This window comes from Staurois parvus, unplaced genomic scaffold (genome assembly GCF_062004578.1).
Source record: "Staurois parvus isolate SC_StPar_1 unplaced genomic scaffold, SC_StPar_1.0 ptg000570l, whole genome shotgun sequence".
Classification (NCBI taxonomy): Eukaryota; Metazoa; Chordata; class Amphibia; order Anura; family Ranidae; genus Staurois; species Staurois parvus.
Window position 1 is genome coordinate 1,862,035 of NW_028318366.1, and position 26,942 is coordinate 1,888,976.

At 44.1% G+C, this 26,942-nt stretch overlaps 1 protein-coding gene across 1 annotated transcript in view; it reads left to right on the top strand.

Annotated features, from left to right (window-relative positions):
* Positions 1 to 26,942, top strand: part of LOC149450607 (uncharacterized) — a 156,966-nt gene that overhangs the window by 50,987 nt on the left and 79,037 nt on the right. Inside the window, exon 2 of the mRNA XM_089691738.1 lies at positions 14,001 to 14,301. Within this exon, the coding sequence (XP_089547864.1) occupies positions 14,001 to 14,301 (301 nt within the window). The remainder of the gene's footprint in view (positions 1 to 14,000; positions 14,302 to 26,942) is intronic.

Consider the following 26,942-nt stretch of genomic DNA (forward strand, 5'->3'; position numbering starts at 1 on the left):
TCCTACATCACTGATTGTGCGGCCAACCGCCTAGTCTCCATACTGCCCCTGTGACCACGGATCAGGCCGGCACCTACGTGTCTGTGGAGGGGTCATACACATTCCGCACTCACTTACAGACGTCTTTTTGTTTTTCCTGTAAGTCAGCTTTGGGAACAAGATATATTATCATCAACTCCTCCCCCTGAAGGGGTTCATCTACGTATTACCTCCTCTGCCGCCAGATCCAGGAACCTCTCCTCTCTGCTTCCTCATTCATGGAACTTCCTGCCCATACCTGACATCACTTCCTGTCTGTACCTGACATCACTTCCTGTCTGTATTACATAGAGACTTCCTGTCTGGGTAGAAGTGAGATCCTCACCTTGTGGAGCTCAGATAGGTCCAAAACCCCTCCCCCGAGCAGTCATGTATTTCTGTCCCCCTTGGTGGGAGTGGAGGTGACCCCTCTATAAGGATCTACAGTCCATACACACCCAGCACAAGGCCGGGGTCACACTACCAGACGCTTCCCAGGGCTGCAGTTCCTCTGAGCTCCACAAGGTGGGGATCTCACTTCTACCCAGACAGGAAGTCTCTATGGAAGACAGGAAGTGATGTCAGGTACAGACAGGAAGTAGAGAGGAGCCATTGGTGGAAGTGGCAGCAGAGGAGGTAATAAGATGTTATGTTCTATTTACACCCAGTAACCCCCATCATGTCCGTCCTCTTCCTCCATAGTCATGTCTGTCCTCTTCCTCCATGGTCACGTCCATCCTCTTCCTCCATAGTCACGTCCGTCCTCTTCCTCCATAGTCACGTCTGTCCTCTTCCTCAGTAGTCATGTCCGTCCTCTTCCTCCATAGTCACGTCCGTCCTCTTCCTCCATAGTCACGTCCGTCCTCTTCCTCCATAGTCACATCCGTACTCTTCCTCCATAGTCACGTATGTCCTCTTCCTCCCTGGTCATGTCCGTCCTCTTCCTCCATAGTCACTGTGACGTCTTTTATCTCCAGCAGATGATGATACACACATATATAGTGTGGGAACCCAGATGAACCCCTTCAGGGGCAGAACATTCCCCCACTTCCGGGGCCGGAACATTCTCCTCATTGTGGTGAGGTGGTCTTCTCATAGGAGTGAGCTGAGCTCTCCTGGGTTCGGTTCCAGTGTTGCTCAGTGAACTGGCTGAACTCAATCCTTCCTGAAGTCAATGGCAGCCAATGCACAATAGTTGGGCTAATAGACAAGGGGGTGTCAGACAATCACCCTGAGGGACATGTACAATGCAGGAATCCAGTTGGTCGGGAGCAGGGAGGTTCTAAATGGTTAAAGTGAAACATTATAAATGTCCAACACCTTTAAATGGCATTTCTGGGGAGTGTCCTAATCTTGGGGGGTTTCCTAATAATAGGTGTGTCCTTATCCTGGGGGGTGTTCTTAATCTGGGGGAGTAGCCTAACCCTGGTGGATGTCCTAATCCTGGGGGTTTCCTACTCCTGGGGGGGTTGTCCTAATCCTAAGAGGTGCCCTAATCCTAAGAGGTGCCCTAATCCTGGGAGGTGTCCTAATCCTGGGGGTTGTCCTAATCATGGGATTGTCCTAATCCTGGGGGTTGTCCTAATCATGGGATTGTCCTAATCCTGGGGGTTGTCCTAATCATGGGAGTGTCCTAATCCTGGGAGGTGTCCTAATCCCCCTGTGAAGGGACATCTCTCTGATGTACAGAAAGTGCTGCAGCAGTGCTGACACAAAGGAAATAGTGTTTAACCATTTGCCTGCCAGCATCTTCCTGGTTTACAGGAGTGCACGCCGCCCCTTGCTGCTCACGCTGTGGTTGGACACAGCATGAGTTTGTCATCAGGCTTGCAGCCAATGATTGTGGCTGTGAACCTGCTGATAACTGTGGCCAACCACAGCACAGAGATCAGGGTGTTAGTGATCACACATGAAGATCTGGCTGCTTCTTCTCCCTGATCTCACTTACCGTTCAGAGCTGAGATCAGGAAGAAAATCCATCCAGTCTGGGAGTACAATCAGCACACATACACTTGTTAGGCACACAGTGAACCCCTTGATTGCATTCCTGATCACCCCCGTCACCCAACCAGAGTCATTAGTACAGTGACAGTGTACAGTATTATCACAGATCTCTGTATCAGTGTCACTAGTGACATCAGTTAGTGTCCCCCCCCTGTCAGTGTCAGTTACTGTCAGTCTCTGATTGGCTGCCACATTATCAGTCACACTATAAATTGCTGATCACTAGTATAGTGTTTCTCTGGACTGGTATCCTGGTCACGGTCAGAACTATACTAGTGTCCCCGATGGAATGGTAAAAATTCTGAAGGACCCTCTGCACACTGCTATATACCCTTCAAGCAGACTATGCAATAAATAGGGATATTTAGTTCACACATATTACAATACAGGCTTAAGCTGCCAACTGCGTCAAAGTGATCCCTCTATGGCCAGTCCTACACAATGGGGAGAGCTACAAGGTTCAGGTCTGGCTACTGACCCAACAATACAACAAACAAGAGATCCATGTGCTCAAATCCCAACAGCTAGTGTGTGCTCAAATCCCAACAGCTGGTGCATGCACTAGCTGTTGGGATTTGAGCACATGGATCTCTTCTTTGTTGTATTGTTGGGTCAGTAGCCAGACCTGAACCTTGTAGCTCTCCCCATTGAGTCTTTTCCCCTATGTTGGCATTGTGTCCACAGTAGCATTTGCGTAGGCAGAGCAGAGTAGGACTGGCCATAGAGGGATCACTTTGACGCAGTTGGCAGCTTAAACATGTATTGCAATATGTGTGAACTAAATGTCCCTATTTATTGCATAGTCTGCTTGAAGGGTATATACCAGTGTGCAGAGGGGCCTCAGAATTTCTGGTGTTAATATGTGGTTACACCCCTTTAGCACCTGATGGATAAATGCATGCACTAGCTGTTGGGATTTGAGCACATGGATCTCCCGATGGAATGTGTCCCCATAAATGCAGTGTTAGCAGGATCAGCCCCAGTCACTGCCACCACTTGCGTTTAGCCCCCCCAACAAATGCAATGTCAGTATAATTTTTCAGATCACTGCCATCTCTGATACATTGTCTGCAAAACCAGAGTCAGCAACATCTGAGCCTGATCTCTCCTACCACTAGCAGATCATTTCATTTCTAGCACACAAGCAGTCCCTGATTGCTAGCCAGGAGCTCTTTTTCCCATAGTCACCACTAAGTACCTGTAAATTTAGTGCCCAAAATGTCTAAAAAAAGGTTCCCTAGGGAGGCGTACAGGATTCCCAGCATGACAGATGAGAGTGAAGGGGAAGCCTCACTATCAGAATCAGGCTCAGATTATGGACCTGTAGAGAGCAGTGGCACCCCAGCAGGTAGGTCTGATGATGGTGAAGAGGTCCCTGCTAAGATCAGGCACACCCAACCCCATTCCCAGGTTGCTGAGGTGCTAGAAATGCAGGATTATTCTCATATGCAGCACAGTGACAGTACTAGCACCGCACTACCTTTTGGTGGATTGACAAGCCCCAGTGTCCTAGTACTTCCTAGCCTTTTATACATCAGCACTGCAGTATTTCATGGTGAAGTGGTGAGTCCCAAGTGCAGTACAAGCTGGTGAGGTGGCTAGCACTCGTAGCATTATGCAACTGCATCCACCAAGAATTCAAGCACAGACCGGTAGAGCCCATGGTGTCTTTCCAGAGGTGCCTGCAAACCTTAATTGGCTTCCCCCAGATTCAGCATCACCCATCATCCCCCCATTCACAGCCCAGGGTTCAGGTGGAAACAGCAAACTTAACAACGCCCCTTGATTTTTTTTAGCTGTTTTTCACTGAAGACCTCTACAATTTGATTGTGCACCAAAGCAATCTTTATACCATAATACAATACATCTCTGCCAACGCAAATTCAAAGTTTGCCAGCCTATTCGAGTTCAAACCTGTCACGGTTTCTGAATGTAAAGCTTTTTTGGCCCTAACCCTTGACATGGCCCTTACAAAGAATGAATTGTGCTCATTGGTCCACTGACCTGATTCATCTTATGCCTGTGTTCTCTGCTGCAATGGCCCCCGATGTCCAGACTACATGGAGAGCAGTGGTAAGATAGTGTGGGACTTGTCACCCTTGTTGAATATGGGGTACCATTTGTACGTGGACAACTTTTATGCTAGCATGCAACTTTTTAGACATTTGTTCCTTCAAGAAATAGGCTGCTATGGCACCATGCGATCTAATCACAAAGGCTTTCCCCAGTGGCTTGGTAACACCCCACTTAGAGAGGGGAAGAATTCTGCTTTTGAATGAAGAACTACTCGAGCAAAATGGAAGGACAAATGTGATGTATTTATTTTGTCTTCCATTCAGACACAACGGCCCAAATTTACATGGCTTCTGGTGTTGTTGAAAGGCCTATCTGTGTCAGCGTCAGAATACACCGATCAATGCTGCAGCTGACTGGTGTTCCTGCAAAGCAAATAGTTAACAATAACAAAGTAACAATATAACATTATTTAAATATATATATATATTTTTCCTGACTACCTATGATCTTTAGAGACCTGTCCTTTGCTGAATTGTGTGGACCCCTACACTGTGCCATGCTGTACCCTGGAGTTCCTCCCCTTATTCCATGTTTACCAGACACATCATTTTTGGGGCAACTTTTGTGTTGAGGTAGGTGGGAGGACAACAGGAAAATGCTTCTCATGCAGCCGGCTAACTGCATCTGGATTTGGGCTTTGGGGCCACAGTGCCTTCTGGATACTAAAAGGCCATGATGATCTCTTCCTGATATTTTAGGAAGGATCCAGTTCTTCCAGTAGCTTTGTAAATAACAAAAGCATTGTATAGAGCCAATTGACATAAATATATAGACACTTTTTTGTACCAATGTCTAGCTCTGCAGGTGGTTAAAAATGGCTTCATCATTTGGTAGTTGAAGTCTACGCCTCCCAGGCTTTTGGAAAATGAAGAAAAAAAAAAAAAATTTTATTTTTATCTTTCATTCCTCAAAACCTTGTGACAATAAAATGAGATCTGCAAAATACTCAGCATGCCGTTGGTTAAATATCTTGGAGTGTCGACTTTCCACAAAAGGGTCATTTAGGGGTGTTTGTACTATTGGGGCATTTTAGAGTCTCCAAAACTGTGATAAGTATTCAGGACATCCAATGAATAATTAATGCCCCTTGAAAGCCTGAAGGTGCTGATTGGATTTTGGGCCCTGTACATGGATAGGCTGTACTTGTTTGGGGCTGTAATTACACATATACCCATGGCATGTGTGAGAAATATCTCATTAAAGTGACAACTTTGTGTAAAGAAAAATAAAATTTTTGTCATATTTCAAATACTTGTGGCAAAAAATAAAATCTTCCATGGATTCAACATGCCTCCCAGAAAATAGAGCTATGCTTATCCCAAGCATGTTTGAAGCTATTTACTGCTGACTGGCTCACTACCTCTGCTGGAAGTTTACTCCAAGCATCATCTACTCTTGTTTGTACTGTCCTGGCATTTTAGCACCTCAAGAAATGTGATAGGCAGTAGGAAAGTCAGAGCTGCTTAAAAGCTGCGTAGATTCTAGTATATATCCTGTAGTTTGTAGACTCTATAACTTTCACACACAACAATTAATATACACTTACTGGGGATTGTTTTCCAAAGACAAGTAGTGGAATACATTTTAGCCTAAATTTACAAAGAAATGAGATTTGATCAGATATTTTTAATAACAGAAAGTAGAAAATATAGTTTTTTTTATTTTGGTCTTTCTCATTTATATGTAGCGCTACCCCCTCAAGAGCCGCTGAGTATTTTGGGTTCCCTGTTCACTTCTGAGCCCTGGCTGGTGCACAACCCCTGCTGACACCATTGTAATACCTTGGTCAGGTGTCCCCCCCGGCTATAACACACAATAATCACATAGCATTGAATGAATAGTAAATCAGTCTGTATTAGAGTCAGATTAGCAGCAATATACACATGAAGAATCGACTGATGTGAGAAACTATGAACCGTTCAGGAGAAATAAACAACATATTACAGCACAATACCACGTTAAATAGACTGAATTGTCCTCCAGGACTCAGAGTTTAATTGTTTCTCTCCTACCCAGAGAACTTTCCCCAAACAGGCAGAAAAGGGGAGATTAGGAATGTTAGGCTCGCTCCCTTGTGGGCTCCCAGTAAACAGAACCAGTGCTTAACTCTCTGAGGGTTTCAACAAGCAGAAAGTCCCATATAAACCCCATCACCCAATGCAGGAAAGACTCTTCTGCTGGCTTTGGTGGAGCTCTTTACGTTGGTGTACAGTGGAGGGGTCATCCCTTTTCTTCATGAGAAAATGTCCCTTCCCTGGTGATGAGGACACAGCAAGCAGAGTTCCCCTTCAATAAAGGCAGCAATCTAGGAGTTTATAAATGGTGAATACTTGTGAGCTATTATTAACCTCTTGCCGACCGCGCATAGCCGAATGACGGCTTCACCGCGGCCGGCCAGTTCTGAGTGGACGTCATATGACGTCCTCCCAGAACGTGCTCTCCTGCGCGCCCCAGGGGACGCGCACCCGGCGATCTCCGTGATCACTGTGTCCTACGGACACAGCTGATCACGTGATGTGGTGAAAGGCCGATCCCACCGGCCTTTTACCACGTGATCAGCGGTGTCCAATAACACGCTGATCACAGGGAAATGCAAGTGCCGGTTCTCGGCTGCACTTTCCTCACGCTGTCAGATCGTGAGGAAAGTACTGCCGAGAACCGGCAGTTGTCAGAGCGGGGATCGGTACCGATCATCAGGGCACTGATGATCAGTGCCCTGATGATCGGTGCCCAGCAGTGACACCCGCAAGTTCCGCCCAGAAGTGCGCCCACTAGCCCCGCCCACCCGTTCCCAGCAGTGCCCCCACCTGTGCCCAGCAGTGCACCCACCTGTGCCACGCTGCAGTGCCACCTACATGTGCCCAGCAGTGCCACCCACCTGTGCCCACCCACCTGTGCCCACCAGTGCCACCCACCTGTGCCCACCAGTGCCACCCACCCACCAGTGCTGCCCACCAGTGCCACCCACCAGTGCAGCCCAGCAGTGCTGCCAGTCAGTGCCACCAGTCAGTGCCCAGGGGTTGTGCCAGTCAGTGCCCAGGGGTTGTGCCAGTCAGTGCCGCCAGTCAGTGCCCAGAAGTGATGCCAGTCAGTGCCGTCTATCAGTACCCATCATCAGTGCCGCCTATCAGTGCTGCATATCAGTGCCGCCTATCCGTGACCCCTAATTAGTGCTGTCTATCAGTGCCGCCTATCCGTGCCACCTCATTAGTACTGCCTATCAGTGCCCTTTAGTGCTGCCTATCAGTGCCCATCAGTGCCGCCTATCAGTGCCCATCAGTGCCACCTCATCAACGCAAATCAGTGAAGGAGAAAAAATACCTGTTTGAAAAATTTTATAAAAGAAACAAATAAACTTTTTTTTTTTTTTTTTTAATTTTTTGCACATTTTTAATTTATAGCGCAAAAAGTAAAGCGCCCAGTGGCGATTAAATACCACCAAAAGAAAGCTCTATTTGTGAGAAAAAAATGATCAAAATTTCATATGGGTACAATGTTGCATGACCGCGCAATTGTCAATCAAAGTGCGGCAGCGCTGAAAGCTGAAAATTGGCCTGGTAAGGAAGGGGGTATAAGTGCCTGGTAGGCAAGTGGTTAATGAGGCATTCAGTGGGTGGTATAAATATATCTGCTGATTTAATGTGCTAGGTGCGCTGGCTCTTGCACAGACTCACTTGCTGGTGTATATACAATGTTATAAATATAAAGTGCCGCGCTCCTATTTGCTTATATATATATATCTTGATCCTAGGGGTATATGAATTAATATATGATGCAATCTATCAATCACTGTGACTAGTGCATAAAATTAATCAATATTAAATAATAATCAATCACTAGTGAATCACTATAACCGGTGAATCAAATACATAAACAGCCTACATATTTGTGACTGATAACAATCAATCCTTAATTAGATGTGATTAAAAAATTAAATATAAATCAACACAATTTTTAAATTCCGTGCCCCTCTGATCTGCTGTGATCACTCCATCTATATAGTGCAACAGCATACATATAAGTGCAAGTGCAAATGCATATAATATATAAAACAATAAAAAAGTCTTTGAAATAAGTGCAATGTGCAGGTGGGTTCCTTAATCCCTCTCGCCGAGTGCTTAGTGGTCTCCCTATGCGCTCACCTTAATATTTGCCTGAATAAATTCAGGCAAATACACTTTTAATCCTTCCAGGATTGATGGGATGATACTCTTGTATAGGCTGTTCCAGAAGGTAGGTATGGATTTAGAGGGATTCTCATGTGCTCTCCTCTTTCCCTTTTGCAGCTGCTCATGAATGAACTTCCTGACCAGCTCTCTAGGATTCTCCTACTTCCCCTCCTGGGGTCACCACCTTCTCCAATCCTCCTTTCACCAGCATATGGAATGTGGGTCAATTTAGAGAGAGAAGAAAAAAGACTATGGTGCCTTATCCTTGTGTATAAAGGAAATTTATTGCTGCCAGTTACGGTATTACACGGCTTTAATGTGATCCAGGACAGCCTTGATGGTTACACACAGTAATACTCTGCCTCTGCCTCTGTAGTGCTGTCTGCCTCCAATCATTTCCCCCTGATGAAGTCACGTGACCCTGTGACGCAACGCGTAGGGGAGGGGCTCTGACGTCACGATGTTGCATCGGAGAGGCTCGGTGATTCCAGTGCAGACGGAGGCAGACAGCACTACAGAGGCAGAGGCAGAGTATTACTGTGTGTAACCATCAAGGCTGTCCTGGATCACATTAAAGCCGTGTAATACCGTAACTGGCAGCAATAAATTTCCTTTATACACAAGGATAAGGCACCATAGTCTTTTTTCTTCTCTCCCTAAATTGACCCACATTCCATATGCTGGTGAAAGGAGGATTGGAGAAGGTGGTGACCCCAGGAGGGGAAGTAGGAGAATCCTAGAGAGCTGGTCAGGAAGTTCATTCATGAGCAGCTGCAAAAGGGAAAGAGGAGAGCACATGAGAATCCCTCTAAATCCATACCTACCTTCTGGAACAGCCTATACAAGAGTATCATCCCATCAATCCTGGAAGGATTAAAAGTGTATTTGCCTGAATTTATTCAGGCAAATATTAAGGTGAGCGCATAGGGAGACCACTAAGCACTCGGCGAGAGGGATTAAGGAACCCACCTGCACATTGCACTTATTTCAAAGACTTTTTTATTGTTTTATATATTATATGCATTTGCACTTGCACTTATATGTATGCTGTTGCACTATATAGATGGAGTGATCACAGCAGATCAGAGGGGCACGGAATTTAAAAATTGTGTTGATTTATATTTAATTTTTTAATCACATCTAATTAAGGATTGATTGTTATCAGTCACAAATATGTAGGCTGTTTATGTATTTGATTCACCGGTTATAGTGATTCACTAGTGATTGATTATTATTTAATATTGATTAATTTTATGCACTAGTCACAGTGATTGATAGATTGCTTCATATATTAATTCATATACCCCTAGGATCAAGATATATATATATAAGCAAATAGGAGCGCGGCACTTTATATTTATAACAAGCTAGGAGTTTACTTGGGTATGGTGGTTACTCAAACTGAGGAGGGTGAGAGCAGACTTCATCAGAAGTATGTCCCTTTAGTGTGAGACTTGGCTGGTGGAACTTTGTGTAGAACAGGCCGGAGGTAATATGATTTTACTTTTTTCCAGTTCCTACCAATCAGGCAACAGAATCTATTAGGGCTGATATACTGTGTGTGATACTTCAATGGGCTTCTGGTGTAGATAGGCCGCAGCACTGATTGGGCTACAGAGACTGTGTCTCTATGTGACAGTCTGTATTGTAAGAATCCTGGACTTAGTAACCGGCAACAACAACTATGGAACCTGTATCACATGGTGGTGTGCTATGGGTTAGGAACTCTCTCACCAGTCCTTTGAGGTAGTGGTGTGAAATGATGTCCTTGTTGCTGAGGGGCCCCTTTTTCTGGCTGTCTTCCCATGGAGATAGTGGTGCCGATGACTCGATACACCTACATGCAGGATTGACTATCCTGCCTCTCTGAACAATCAACAATCTGGAAATTCCCTTCTCCATCCTCTGATTCAGTCTGATCCAGCCTAAGGCCTCCTGGATCGGCACTCTGTTCTCACACGCACCCTGCCTCTCTTCTCCTCTCCTCCTGGGCTTTTCTCCTTTTATACTCTCCAGCCCCTTTACTCACTGACTTGGGATCTGTAGTTCTATGTCAGCTGAACTGAATGGAGAAATCCTGCTTGCAGCATACAAGTCCCAGCATTCTCAGCGTTCCTGTACAATTTCCGGTGTCAGCTGAACTGCAGAGCACAGCCATCTTGTGGCCATTTAACAATCTGCAATTAGTAACAATGCAGTGTGTTACATACATACAAAACCCCCAGTAGTGATCAAATACCACCAAAAGAAAGCTTCATTTGTGTGAAAACATTATATAAATTTAATTTGGGTTCAGTGTTGCATGACCGAGCAATTTGCCGTTAAAGTAGTTCAGTGCTGAACAGCAAAAAATAACCTGGTCATAAAGAGGTAATACCTTCTGGAGGTCAAGTGGTTAAACTGTGTGTTAGGTTCTTTACTGTTAGAGTGGTAAGGATGTGGAACTCCCTTCCACAGTTGGGGTGTCAGCGGGGAGTGTAGATACATTCACAAACCTTTTAGATGTGTTTCTTAGGGAACACAATGTAAAGGGATATGGAAGAGGATGGTGCCATAGACACGCAGATACACACAATGCGGCTGAACTGGAGGGACGGGTGTCTTTAGTCAACCTTACCGACTATGTAACCATTTATCATTCCTTGTCTGCAGATCTAAAACTCATCAAAGCCAGTTCAGAGACAAAACAAACATAACAGAGAAAAGGGGATTTCTGATCCAGCAGACTAAGAGAGTTCTGGGGTCTAAACACTAAACAGTCTAAAGTAAACATGTTCCCGTGGGGGGCGGTAATTCTTAAGGTATAACTAAAGGTAAAACTTTTTTTTTTAGGTTTAGATTAGAGAGGAATTAGAGCATCTGTCAGTTTTTATTGCGGTTTGTGCCCCCATTTGTCCCGGTGACCATTATAACCAAGAGTGAAAGAGAGCCCCAAATTTTGGGTTGACATCAGAACACTAATAGAGGGTAAATCCTCCAATGGGGAAACTAGTTCTGGTGACACCAGAATTCCCTCACTTTTGGTGGGGATTTCCTCTCACTTGTTTTGGCTATGGGACAGGAAGTGAAGGGAAATATCCCCAATGGGACACAGATGGCAAAAACAACTGACAGAGGTTATAACCCTCCCTTACTCTATCCAAAATGAAACAAGTGGTTGTCCAGCAACCCCCCTATTCCCCCCTCACATCCACATCCTATTATTGTGTGACCAATACCATCCAAATCATTCTTACTTTCATTTCCCAAAGTTATCCGTCTACAAGGAGACCTGTATAGATCACATGATGGCACCAATGAGGATGGAGGAGGACCGGAGTCACATGACTGAGAAGATACTAAACCTCACCCTGGAGATCATCTACCTGCTGACCGGAGAGGTGAGGAGGATTCTGGGAGGTCACATGACATCACTCTTATCTCTATTAATAAAACACAGACCTGACCGGAGAGGTGAGGAGGATTCTGGGAGGTCACATGACATCACTCTCATCTCTATTAATAAAACACAGACCTGACCGGAGAGGTGAGGAGGATTCTGGGAGGTCACATGACATCACTCTTATCTCTATTAATAAAACACCAACCTGACCGGAGAGGTGAGGAGGATTCTGGGAGGTCACATGACATCACTCCTATCTTTATTATTAATACACAGACCTGACCGGAGAGGTGAGGAGGATTCTGGGATTCTAACATGATATTCCTATTGGTTCCTCAATACAGAGATTTCCTCTTCTGAAGTCAGGTGATCATATGACCATCACAGTGCCTCCATGTGACTCCCTAAACCCTGAGAGACACAACATGCAGAAGATTCTAGAAGTCACCAAGAAGATGATGGAGCTGCTGACAGGAGAGGTGAGCGGTGCCGGGAATTCTGGGACATTCTCCAGTAACAGACAAGGGATGTGTCTGGATGGTGACTGTATCATTGTGTGTGTCAGGTTCCTATAAGGTGTCAGGGTGTCACTGTCTATTTCTCCATGGAGGAGTGGGAGTATTTAGAAGGACACAAGGATCTCTACAAGGACGTCATGATGGACAATCAGCCGCCCCTCACATCACCGGGTAAGAGGAGACTTTATTGTAAAGGAGAGAGCAGTACGGAGGATCCACCTAGATCCCCCATCATCTGATAAACACATAGAAACAATGGATTCAGTCAGTGTGTGTGTTTCCTACAGATGGATCCAGTCATGGGAACCCACCAGAGAGATGTCCCCGTCCTCTGTATTCCCGGGATTCCACACAGGAAGGTCACACCATCCCTCACCATCATCAGGTAGATGAGGAACAATCACTGATAGTATCATTAGGATCTGTACATTATCTGCATTGTTACCATTGATGTCATTTTATTATATATTCAGAGTGGAAACCTGAGAGAATTTGAGGTTGAAGCAGAAGAAGAAGAGGCGTATGTGAGGGATGATCAGCAGTCTATGGAGGAGGATGGAATAACGGGGACATTTATAGAGGAGGACACTCCTACAGAGATCAGCACAGGTGGGTCATGAACACTAAATCCATTCCTCCACCCATACTGCTCACTGATTGGTCCAGAGTAGGGCGGGGACTGGGTGATATCAGCCTGTAATCCCCTGGTCACTTTCCTGAGCTGTGTTCCCCGTCCTGTATTCCTGGATTTCTCTCCGATAATCTTCCTTCTCTGTGCTGCAGACACAATTTATGTATCTAGACTGGATTTATGGAGGTTCTGGGGTTCAGCTTCCAGAAAAATGTTGATTCATAAGCTCTGCTCAACCTCTTTTTTGTTCCCCCCATTTCCTAGCAGCTGGACATTTTATATCGGATGATGTGATTGGAGCACAGACTTTTACATGGTGATAATAATGTGATAACATCCTCCAACTTTGGACCCTTAAACAGAAAGTGATAATGAGGGAGGAGTCAATACCCCAATGATGGTGGTCTTCAGGATCAGTCCAATCTTCATCTTGGTTGTTCTCCCCCCATCCTCACTCTCTGACCTCTGGTGGGGCTCAGCCCCGCTGTTCTTCATAACTAAATCATGGACTAAATAAGGAAGTGCAGTACTTCTTGTGTTGGGAAGATGGCGATGAGTGATAGAGGGGGTGGGGACCCTCGTCCTATAATCCCCTCATCACTGTCCCTCCTATAAAAGACAGTTCCGGTTGTTTCCTCACTCTCTGACTAAGGTCCATGAATAAAGAAATGACCTGGTAGGAGATCAGAGGAGCCATTTCCTAGTTCCCTTGAGGGTGGAATTGTAAGCTCCTCAGAGACCAAGCTGCCTGATGTGGGCGGAGTCCTGGTTTGGGGGAACCAATCCGCTCCTGTCTAGTAATCCTCTTTGTCTTTGTATTTTAGTCCATGGCCGGGAGATGAGGAAAACCTCTGAGGATTGTCTCACTTTGTCTCCAGACTGGAAAGTAGAAGATAAGGACATCACACAGTATAGTCCAGGAGAAAACCCGGCTCCCTCCAATGTCCATCCGGCACCACCCAGTGTAGATGGACCATCGGATTCCTCGTATCCTAAGGAACCTCAGACTGTGCGGGACCGGGCCGGCCTTCCAACAGGGAAGAGCTTCTCCTGTCCTGAGTGCGGGAAGAGGTTCCATTCTAAATCCAAACTTAATGTGCATAAAAGATCTCACACAGGGGAGAAGCCATATTCCTGTCCTGAGTGCGGGAAATGTTTTTCAGTGAAGTCCAATCTTTACAGACATCAGGGATCCCACACAGGTGGGAAAATATATTCCTGTCTTGAGTGTGAGAAATGTTTTCTACAGAAGTCTGATCTTTACAGACATCAGAGATCTCATACGGGGGAGAAGCCATATTCCTGTGCTGAGTGTGGGAAATGTTTTTCACAGAAGTCCAATCTTGACACACATCAGAGATCTCACACGGGAGAGAAGCCGTTTTCCTGCCCTGAGTGTGGGAAATGTTTTCCACACAAGTCCCATCTTTACACACATCACAGATCCCACACAGGAGAGAAGCCATATTCCTGTCCTGAGTGCGGGAAATGTTTTTCACGAAGGTCCAGTCTTTACAACCATCAAAGATGTCACACGAGGGAGAAGCCACTTTCCTATCCTGAGTGAGGGAAATGTTCCTCACTGAAGTCCTGTCTTCCTGTACATCAGGGGTCCCACACAACCCTGGAGGTGTATTAGTGCCTTGAGTGTGGGAAATATCTTCTAGATGAATGTTGCTGGACATCCCAGCTCTCATGTGGGGAAGAAGCACCCCCTGATATACACCTCAGATATACTCCATGGCTAATCTTCATCATGGAAGGAACAGTTCAAAAGGAGATGAGAGGTCCCCAAAGACATGGATGAAGTGTGGGACCGGGTTGGCCATACATATCATGAGGAGAATAAAAATGTCCTGACCTGTCATTGGCTGAGAACATTTTGTGGTGGGAGATTTCACAAACACTTGGAGGTTGGTTTAAAAAAAGAATGAGTTGAACGAATGTGACCGGCGTTCATCCAGCTGTGATGAATATTGGCCATATTTTATTTCATACTCTAATTTTCTTGGCTCCACCTAGTGGCCATAATGCAGTATTGCACTACTTTTACTGATTGAGGTATTTCATGAATAATACCTCATTATGGTCACTAGATGGAGCTGACAGTCATAGGAAATCAATGTGTTACATTACAGCCAGAATCTGTAAGGACTCCATGAATTTGTGTCACATTTGTCCAATGAATTTCTATCAGCAGACCCCTTACTCTCCTTCTTCAGGCATGGATTCATACTAATACACTTCTGACTACAGTAGACATTGAAGGATAGAAGGTGATCTGTATGTAAGCCTTCACCTTGTAATACAACCAGTTCAGGTAAACATAAAAAGAAAGGCAAAGCGTTTGTGTATAGATAGAAACACATTAGAAATACATTTTCCCCTTTTTATAAGTGATCACATTCCCTCTGTTCTCAGCTGTATATGGGAAGGAGAAACAACAGCACAATTGACTTCTGTTTACTGGTCTTCCCAGTGAATGGCTGGCTGAGCAGGGGGGTGTCAGGACAAGTCTTATTATTGGAGGAGAGCAGGCTTTGTTTTCAGCATGGATGGAGAACTGACTACGATAGTGACAGGGAAGCAGAGGGACTGGCAGGATCACCGGGGATCTCACACAAAGGAAGCAATACAGAGAGAACTTTAGATTGTACGCCCCTTGAGGGTTAGGGACCTTAGATTGTACGCCCCTTGAGGGTTAGGGACTGATGTGAATGTACAATATATATATAAAGTGCTGTGTAAATTGAGGGCGCTATATAAGTACCTATAATATATATGTAAATAAAAAACAGGAGACGTCTTCATACCAGGACATGGGACAGCCGGCAAAGATCAGGAATATCACATCGACCCCCCCAAGCCATTTCTGACACTTTGTTTCCATGTAGCAATCAGTATTTTTGCTAGAAAATGTCTTTGAACCCGCAGTGCGCATGCGCTGGACCGGGACAGGTTATGTGCTGACCGCGCTCTGCATGTCCTCCACCATCCGAGATAAATGAAGCAAGTGGGGCAGAGGAGGGGTCCTGGAAACAGCAGCACTAGCTGGGGGAACACAAGATGTACAGTTGGTGCTAATGGTGAAAAAGAAGCCCACACAGGAACCTCAGTCAGACCGCCAGTCCCCTCTTCTGCAGCGAACTCCTCCAGCCAAGATGGTGCTGGTACAAAAAGTCACAACACACAGCAGCCCACCACTGCAGCAGCCCTCACCTCCACCACAGACAGCTTCTCAGGAGGACACACTTGGAGACCCATTTTCTTGAGGTTGCCTGTGGGTTTCCCTTTGTATCCCGAACAATTCTTCTGGCAGTTGTGGCTGCAATCTTTCTTGGTCTAACTGACCTTGGCTTGGTATCAAGAGGTACCTGAATTTTCTACTTCTTAGTGGAAATGATGACTGGCATATTCAAGGCTTTGGACATCTTTTTATATCCTTTTCCATCTTTATAAAGATCCATTAGCTTGTTACGCAGGACTTTTGACAGTTCTTTTCTGCTCCCCATGGCTCAGTATCTAGCTTGCTCAGTGCATCCACATAAGAGCTAACAAACTCATTGACTATTTATACACTGACACTATTTGCAAATTAAAAAGCCACAGATGTGGATTTTAGTCTCTAATTGCCATTTTAACCCGTGTGTGTCACCTTGTGTGTCTGTACCAAGGCCCAACATTCTAAGGGGGGAGGGAAACCTCTGATCCGGGGGTGGGGACTTCTGATCCGAGCCATTTGGGTGATTTCTGTTATCATTATGCTTTAAAAAGGAGCCAAACAACTCTGTGATTATAAATGGCTTCATATGATCACTATCCCTAAATAAAAGACAGTTTTTTGGCAGATCAGTCATATTTTCTGTATCAATACCAAATGTCATGATTTCTGCCAAGGTATGCAAACTTGTGAGCACAACTGTGTATACTGTATATGTGTGTTTGTGTGTATATATATATATATAAAACATGTATATATATAATATATAATGCCCAGTACATGACTGCTATAAAATAATGATGTTGATCACTGAAATGAATAATAAAAGTATGAATACAAATAGTAATAAATCCATGATTCAGCTTTACCTGTACACTGTGATCAGAGCATATCGATCTTTTGCTGAGTGATTTGCATTAAATCCATGTTATTAGAGATCGTAAAATGCTTCAGCAACTCTTTAGAACTCTTTCCAAGTGATCAGACAGGTTTAGAGGAATATTATGAGGAAGTATTGTGTTCGATGTGTCAGAATTGTAACAACGGCAGTGGAGAGAGGAACTTCAAACAATCAATCAACAGCAGAGGCTGCTCAGATGGCGGTGGAATGCACGCCGGTATGTAACCATTAGTGGGTGCCTGCTCAATGCGTTCCAGCCGCCATCTTTACTTGTCACTGGAGGGCATATCACAGGAGGTGCAACCGAGAAGCCGCTGAAACCGCCCATATGTAAATCCGAACAGACGGAGGGCGGCTGCACACAGCCACAGTCTACTGCTCACTGCGTCGTCACTTGCGGGACGGAGAGCCCAGGAACCAACGCTATCATCCCACAACACAAGGAGGGATGGAGGGGCACAGCGTCCACCTTGCACTAGATGGAAGAGTTTATGGATTATGATCCAAAGGAGGAAGGAAAAAAGGGGGAAATTATGCAAATAACTTAAAAAATAAAATAAATGATTAACTAACAATTGATGGACCACAACACTGGTAAATTGAATTGATGAATAACGATAATGAAAAATATTGGAAAATATTTAAAATAATGATAAATATATAAATATATATATATATATATATATATATATATAAAAATTTAATAAATGATAGTTAATGACTGAATAAATAAAAATGAATGAATGAATAGAAGGGAATGAAACAGAAACTAGTATATACAGTAAATATGAAAAATAAAGACAAAAATAAAACAGGAAGACCATAATAATAATAAATTAATTAAATAATTAATTAATGAATTTATGATGAATCATAATAAATGATGAATGATAAAAATGAATAAAAGACCAAAAACCGAGAACCTTCCAGGCCTCTATGAATTTTGGGGATAAATGAATAAAGAAATAAGAAAAGACATTGGGCTGGAGATAAATTGTTCATGAAAAGAATGGGTAGATTTCATGTGATGTAACTCCTGTTTAAAACAGATGGAGACTTTTCATAGGGACTAGATCAAGGCATGTGTTTCAAGATCATCATTCAAACCTTTTGGGGATAAAGTATCTAGTGTAAAAATCCAAGAGCTCTCTGTGCTGCAGAGTCTTTGGTGTCTCCTGCCATTGTCCAGATCTTTCATATGGCCTCCACCCCAAAGACTCTGATACCACAGTAACTACCTTGGGGGACGTCTTTAAAATGATGGGGGACAGAGCATTTTTTTTTACCATTTTTTGATACTGCTTTTATTTCACTGATGTGAATTCTTAAAGGACAGGAAGTACAGCCTATATAGAGTAAGCCGCATGGGCACAAAAGTCCATACACAACAAAAGAAGTACTACATTTAATGATCCCAAGTGATCTCGCAGGTGCCACAGTTGGAGACACCACATCTATAATTCCCTTTTTGGTCAAAGAGACCAGACCATGGGCCTGGAACAGATTTAGGGAGGCTCGTAGCCTTGAGTAGCCTACTGGGAGCTAGGATACTTCTAAGGTACGAGATTCAGAACGGTTCTGTATGAGATTTAATAATAGATCCTGGGCCATCAAACAGATTCTTTCCAAAAGTTGGAACATTTTCAAAACTGATCCTGCCCTGGGTCACTCACTTCCACAGAAGCCGAGCTTGATCTTTAAGAAACCCAGAGACCTTAGAAATAATTACTTTATTATTAATAATCCTTAATAGGGGCATCAATGTATTTTCCAATTCACTCCAAGGGTCCTTTAATGGCTGAGATGATGGGCCTCCCTGGTGGAATAACCAACCTCTTATGTACCTTGGGGATAATGTAGATAGTGGGGATGTTATAATCCTCCACATGTAGATAACTGTATTCCTTCTTGGTGATAAGGCCCACCTCACATGCCAGGGATAGTTCATGATTAAGGAGCGAGACCACCCTGGGAAAAGGATTCCTCTCTAGTTTACTGTATGTAGAAGTATCTTGAAGCTGCCTTTTGATCTCACATTCATAATCATCCGTAGACATGAACACCACATTACCACCTTTGTCACAAGGTTGGGTGCTTCCTTAAGTTCCCTGAGTGCCTGTCTCTCATGCTGTGAAAGGTTATCAACATCACTTGGTCTCCAATCAAGCTGTGCCAAGTCATGATGAACCAGATCAAGGAATACTCCCAGCCATCGATGTTTCTGGATCTGGGGCATTTTAGTAGATTTTATAGGTAGACAACCCTGTCTTAACCCTAAATTGCAAGGATCCTCCTCAGTATAGGACTCGGAGGTTACATCCTCCATCAATGTAATGAGATTGTCCATAGCCTCCTGATCCCTATCCTGTAATATAGGGGTAATATACAGGTTGGAACCAGTTCCTTCCTGTCTTCCTTCCTATAGTGACCTCAGGTAGACCTTTCTGGGTGAATTGGAAAATACATTGATGTCCTTATTAAGGATCTGGTGATGGCACTTCCTTCATATGTTCAGGACACACGAGATGTACTGTCAAAGATTGCTCAGATTCAGGTACAGCCAGGTACACTTTTGGTGGGTATTGATGTAGAGTCTCTCTATACCTCTACCCCCTATGATTGGGGGATTGGAGCTGTAGCCAATTTCCTAGATAAAAGCTACCCAATGATGGGAGCTCAGAATGAATTCCTTATTGAACTGCTAGAGTTTGGCTTAAATCAAAACATTTTACAATTTCTAGGTACATCATACCATCAAATTTGTGGGACTTCAATGGGAGCCCCCTGGACACCTGCGTATGCGTGCTTGCACCTTGGCTGGTGGGAGGAACAAATTGTTTATTCACCCCCCCTGTACATCGATGATGTCCTCATGCTATGGGAAGGCACTGAGTCGACGCTTCATGTGTTTTTGTCTGAACTCAATAATAACAATCATAATATCAAACTCACCTATACCTTTAACTATAGGGAACCTCGTTCCTTGATCTGTCAGTATGGATTGAGGGTGATGCCCTCCATACTAAAACATATAGGAAATCTACAGCTGTCAACTCCTTGCTCCTCACCTCTAGCCACCATCCACATTCTCTGATCCGGGGGATCCCCACTGGACAATGTCTGTGTATTTGCAGAAATTGTACCTGTGGTGACGACTATGAACAAGAAGCAGATGGCCTCTATAACAGATTTCAGGAAAGGGGGTATCAACATAGTACTCTTAGACAATCCAAAGTGAAAGCCTCTAAATGTAAGCGGGAAGTTATTACATACATGTACTGACAATTCTGTCTCTCATGATCTGTCTTCTGTGCGTATTATTACCCGGTTTGGGATCCAGTTGGAGGCGGTACGGGAAATTCTTACTAAGCATTGGCACATCCTTACTCAGTCCCCTGAATTATCTCAGATTGTAGGCCCTAGACCCCTTATGGTCACTAAGCGAGCAATGAACCTGAGGGACAATCTAGTTAAATCCGAATTCACACCAACAAACAATTGGCTAACAGATTTAGCTCCACTCATCGGAATGTATCTGTGTGGATGATGTAGTATATGCAGGTATGTTGAACGGACAGACAGATTTACTGCCGTCAACAGACAGAAGGTTTATCATATCAAACAATTCATGAACTGTGCCACCACACGTGTGAAATACATGCTCCAGTGTCCTTGTGACAAAATATATATTGGAAAAACAAAACGGCAATCACGTGTACGTATTGGTGAACATTTAGGACGCATTTGTAATAAACACGATCGAACTCCTGTAGGTGAACATTTAGGACGCATTTGTAATAAACACGATCAAACTCCTGTAGGTGAACATTTAGGAAGCATTTGTAATAAACACGATCGAACTCCTGTAGGTGAACATTTAGGATGCATTTGTAATAAACACGATCGAACTCCTGTAGGTGAACATTTAGGATGCATTTGTAATAAACATGATCGAACTCCTGTAGGTGAACATTTAGGACGCATTTGTAATAAACACGATCGAACTCCTGTAGGTGAACATTTAGGATGCATTTGTAATAAACACGATCGAACTCCTGTAGGTGAACATTTAGGACGCATTTGTAATAAACATGATCGAACTCCTGTAGGTGAACATTTAGGATGCATTTGTAATAAACACGATCGAACTCCTGTAGGTGAACATTTAGGATGCATTTGTAATAAACACGATCGAACTCCTGTAGGTGAACATTTAGGATGCATTTGTAATAAACACGATCGAACTCCTGTAGGTGAACATTTAGGATGCATTTGTAATAAACATGATCGAACTCCTGTAGGTGAACATTTAGGACGCATTTGTAATAAACACGATCGAACTCCTGTAGGTGAACATTTTGCTAAATGCCACAATTCTCTCCTGCCGGTTTGCGTGTGAAAGCCATTTATGCTCTCAATTTGCCCAATCGTAGGGGTGACTTTGATACAATTAGTTTACGTAAGGAGAAGGAATTGCAGGTCTTTCTTGACCCATAACTGTCCTTTTTGCCCCCTACTCACTGCTATAATTCCCATTTGTTAACAATCGGTTATATATGCTGACTATTCCTATCTCTTTCCTGTTTGGCCATTTGGTTACTCTGGCTCACTATGGCACATACTGTACTTTATATGGGGTTCTAGTTGCCCCTATGTATGGGAATGTTTGCCCCGTTATGTATATTTGAATCCCCTCTTTTTGTTTTAATTATATGATGATTTGTAGCATTTTTGCATTGCTGGAATGACTTTTCTGTAGTGGCCATTTTTCCTGTGTGACGACTGTGTCCCCTATAAATGTCTTCAACAATATGGCCGCTACATCCTGAATAAGCTCACGTGACTCAATGGGTGAAATGCATTGACATCACAGCGTTGTAACGCTCACTTCCTCGCCATCCGGGTCCTCCTTGGCGGCTCTACAATCTGACCACACCGGACCATCTGACAGACTCTCCATCCCTGGACAACCACATGGCATGCTCCTGCAGCTCTCATGTTGCAGCAAGTCAAGATCACCATAGATGTCGGTATATGGTTGGCTGAGCAGACATTGTTTTCACAGTAAGGCATCAATATATTGGGAAAATTCCCCACAATAGCAAATTGCTCGGTTGAGTTACTTATTGGATGTGTTTATCCTTATGGCGGGAAAGCGATTCATTACAGATCTGTACAACAGCTCACCCCCCATCTATTGTATCCTGGATACTGCCAATCATACTGAGATTATGGCCATTTACACCTCCAATCAAGGATGGTTTAGTGGACTGTCCTCTATGGGAAGTATATGGGTCTGTCATGCATCTATGGCCTCAACAACCATCAAGGGATTGATCCATGTGGTCTAGTAAATGATAACCGTTTGTCTCCCCATTTCTATATATTGCTTCCGGTTGTTTTATCATTTCCCTCTATTGGGGGTCCATCTATTTGGTTTATAGGAACAACGGGCTGTATTCCTATCCTTACAATTGTCTTTCACACATGTGGCGTGTTCTGGACTGCCTTCTATGGATATACCGGGATTCATATACACCTACACAAGGACTGTCTGAGTCTGTTTTATTGTGTTTTTTGATCCTGCCACTATCTACATTTGGCTCCACTGACGTCCGTGATTACTCTACTTCCATTTTTTTTTTTTATTATTTTTGATCTCCCTTGATTTCTATGTTTGATGTGGAATGACCCTCTTTGGGTTTCACAGTCCCTCATTATATTGGCCAATCTTAGTGCTGTATGTGTGCGTGTGGCGTGGACCCGGGTGCCCAGGTGGGTGCCTCTCTGTATGGCAACGTTGTCATGATTTTATTGTGCTGGGTGGAGGGCAATGTCAGCTTTCTATTGTCATGTCAATTTCAATACAAATTGTGTTTCAAGCCGCAGCTCTGTTCTCTTGAGGACTTCTCTTCCAGTGAGTTCTTTACTCGTGGGTTTCCATTGTTGTCTCTGGATTTCACCTCAAACAATAAAGACTTTGAATTCTGCGTTTCACACCTCAGTGTCTGAATTGCATTATTCCCAGAGTACTTTGTATCCGCCGTGATTGGACGGAGGAAGCCGGCGTGAAACCGATCTATCCTAACAATGGCCAAAACGCATCACAGCTGGGGGAAGGATCATCACATTCATTCAACTAAGATTTTTTAAATAGATCTCTAAATAGTTATGAAATCTCCCACCACAAAATGTACTCAGCCAATGAAAGGCAATGACTCCATTTTTATTTTCCTACTCTTATCAATGACCAACAATTTTGGTGTGCCCACAGTGACAGAGTCTGACAGCCCTGCACTAGATGGTCATAGGAAACCACTATATGAAATAAAATACGGACAATATGTGCTGAGCTGAGCAAACACATTTCATATTTATTCCACTCATTTTATAAATATAGACCTCTAAGAATTTGTGAAAGATTACACTGAAAAATGGCCAAGCCGGTCCCACACTTATCTCCTTATGGACTGTTTCTTCCATGATGAAGATCAGCCATGGAGTATATCTGAGGTGTATATCAGGGTGTGCTTCTTCCCTACATGAGAGCTGGGATGTCCAGCAACATTCATCTAGAAGACATTTCCCACACTCAAGGCACTAATACACCTCCAGGGTTGTGTGGGATCCCTGATGTACAGGAAGGCAGGACTTCAGTGAGGAACATTTCCCTCATCCAAGACAGGAAAGTGGCTTCTCTCCCGTGTGAGACCTCTGATGATTGTAAAGATGCGATTTCCTAGAAAAACATTTCCCGCACTCAGGACAGGAAAGTGGCTTCTCCCCTGTGTGCAATCTCTGATGTCTGTGAAGATGTGATTTCCTTGAAAAACATTTCCCGCACTCAGGACAGGAATACGGCTTCTCTCCTGTGTGAGATCTCTGATGTGTGTAAAGATTGGACTTTCTTGAAAAACTATTCCCACATTCAGAACAAGAATACGGCTTCTCTCCTGTGTGAGATCTCCGATGTTTGCAAAGACTGGACTTCTCTGAAAAACATTTTTCACATTCAAGACAGGAGTAAGGCTTTTCCCCTGTGTGAGATCTCTGATGTGTGTAAAGATCAGACTTCTGTGAAAAGCATTTCTTGCACTCAGGACAGGAATATGGCTTCTCCCCTGTGTGAGACCTCTGATGGATTTGAAGATTGGTCTTTAATGAAAAACATTTCCCGCACTCAGGGCAGAAAAATGGCTTCTCCCCTGTGTGAGATCTCTGATGTCTGTAAAAATTGGACTTACCAGAAAAACATTTCCCGCACTCAGGACAGGTATATGGCTTCTCTCCTGTGTGAGATCTCTGATGTATTTGAAGATTGGTCTTTAATGAAAAACATTTCCCGCACTCAGGACAGGAAAATGGCTTCTCACCTGTGTGAGATCTTTTGTGCATGTTAAGATGTGATTTAAAACAGAAACCCTTCCCACACTCAGTACAGGAAAACCTCTTCTCTGTTGAAAGACCGACCCGGTCTCGCACAGTCTGAGGTTCCTCAGGATACGAGGAATCTGATGGTCCATCTACACTGGGTGGTGCCGGATGGACATTGGAGGGAGCCGGGTTTTCTCCTGGACTATACTGTGTGATGTCCTCATCTTCTACTTTCCAGTCTGGAGACAAAGTGAGACAATCCTCGGAGGTTTTCCTCATCTCCCGGCCATGGACTAAAATACAAAGACAAAGAGGATTACTAGACAGGAGCTGATTGGTTCCCCTAAACCAGGACTCCGCCCACATCAGGCAGCTTGGTCTCTGAGGAGCTTACAATTCCCCCCTCAAGGGAACTAGGAAATGGCTCCTCTGATCTCCTACCAGGTCATTTCTTTATTCATGGACCTTAGTCAGAGAGTGAGGAAACAACCAGAACTGTCTTTTATAGGAGGGACAGTGATGAGGGGATTATAGGACGAGGGTCCCCACCCCCTCTATCACTCATCGCCATCTTCTCTTTTCATGTGACAACACTGAAGAAATGACACTTTGCTACAATGTGACGTAGTCAGTGTACAGCTTGTATAACATGTAAATTTGCTGTCCCCTCAAAATAACTCAATGCAGCCATTAATGTCTAAACCACTGGCAACAAAAGTGTGCCCACTCCTAAGTAAAAATTGGGCCAAAAGTGTCAATATTTTGCGTAGCCACCATTATTTTCCAGCACTGCCTTAACCCTCTTGGGCAGGTGTGTTACATTTGGTGTTATCGCTCTCACTCTCTCATACTGGTCACTGGAAGTTCAACATGGCACCTCATGGCTAAGAACTCTCTGAGTATCTGAAAAAAAGAATTATTGCTCTACATAAAGATGGCTGAGGCTATAAGAAGATTGCCGAGACCCTGAAACTGAGCTGCAGCACGGTGGCCAAGACCATACAGCGGTTTAACAGGACAGGTTCCACTCAGAACAGGCTTCACCATGGTTGACCAAGGACCTTTGAGTGCACATGTTCAGCATCATATCCAGAGGTTGTCTTTGGGAAATAGACGTATGAGTGCTGCCAGCATTGCTGAAGAGGGTGAAGGGGTGGGGGGGTCAGTCTGTCAGTGCTCAGACCATACGCTGCACACTGCATCAAATTGGTCTTCATGGCTGTCATCCCTGAAGGAAGAATCTTCTAAAGATGATGCACAAGAAAGCCTGCAAACAGTTTGCTGAAGACAAGCAGACTAAGGACATGGATTACTGGAACCATGTTCTGTGGTCTGATGACACCAACATCAACTGATTTGGTTCAGATGGTGCCAAGCGTGTGTGGTGGCAACCAGGTGAGGAGTACAAAGACAAGTGTGTCTTGCCTACAGTCAAGCATGGTGGTGGGAGTGTCATGGTCTGGGGCTGCATGAGTGCTGCCGGCACTGGGGATCTACAGGTCATTGAGGCAACCATGAATGCCAATATGTACTGTGACATACTGAAGCAGAGCATGAGCCCCTCCCTTCAGAGTCTGGACTGCAGGGCAGTATTCCAACATGATAACGACCCCAAACACACCTCCAGGACCACCACTGCCTCGCTAAAGAAGCTGAAGGTAAAGGTGATGGACTGGACAAGCATGTCTCCAGACCTGAACCCTATTGAGCATCTGTGGGGCATCCTCAAATGGAAGGTGGAGGAGCGCAACTCCACCAGCTCCGTGATGTCGTCATGGAGGAGTGGAAGAGGACTCCAATGGCAACCTGTGAAGCTCTGGTGACCTCCATGCCCAAGAGGGTTAAGGCAGTGCTGGAAAATAATGGCACAAAATATTGACACTTTCGGCCCAATTTGGACATTTTTACCTAGGAGTGGGCACACTTTTTTTGCCAGCAGTTTAGATATTAATGGCGGTGTGTTGAGTTATTTTGAGGGGACAGCAAATTTACATGTTATACAAGCTGTACACTGACTACGTCACATTGTAGCAAAGTGTCATTTCTTCAGTGTTGTCACATGAAAAGAGAGAATAAAATATTGACACAAATGTGAGGAGGGGACTCACTTCTGGGAGATACTGTAGCAGAGGGTGGAGAGAAGAAGTCAGGACTATGGAATGTACAATATATTGTATAAGATACAACAGATATGACTATATAGTATCAGAATGATGTAATGTACAATATAGAATATATAGTGCAGGGGTCAGGAGTATATAATGTACAACATAGAGAATATAGTGCAGGGGTCAGGAGTATGTTATGTACAACATAGAGTATATAGTACAGGGGTCAGGAGTATATAATGTACAACATAGAGTATATAGTGCAGGGGTCAGGAGTATGTCATGTACAACACAGAGTATATAGTGCAGGGGTCAGGAGTATGTCATGTACAACACAGAGTATATAGTGCAGGTGTCGGGAGTATGTAATGTACAACACAGAGTATATAGTGCAGGGGTCAGGAGGATGTAATGTACAACATAGAGTATATAGTGCAGGGGTCAGGAGTATGTAATGTACAACAGAGTATATAGTGCAGAGGTCAGGAGGATGTAATGTACAACAGAATATATAGTGCAGGGGTCAGGAGTATGTAATGTA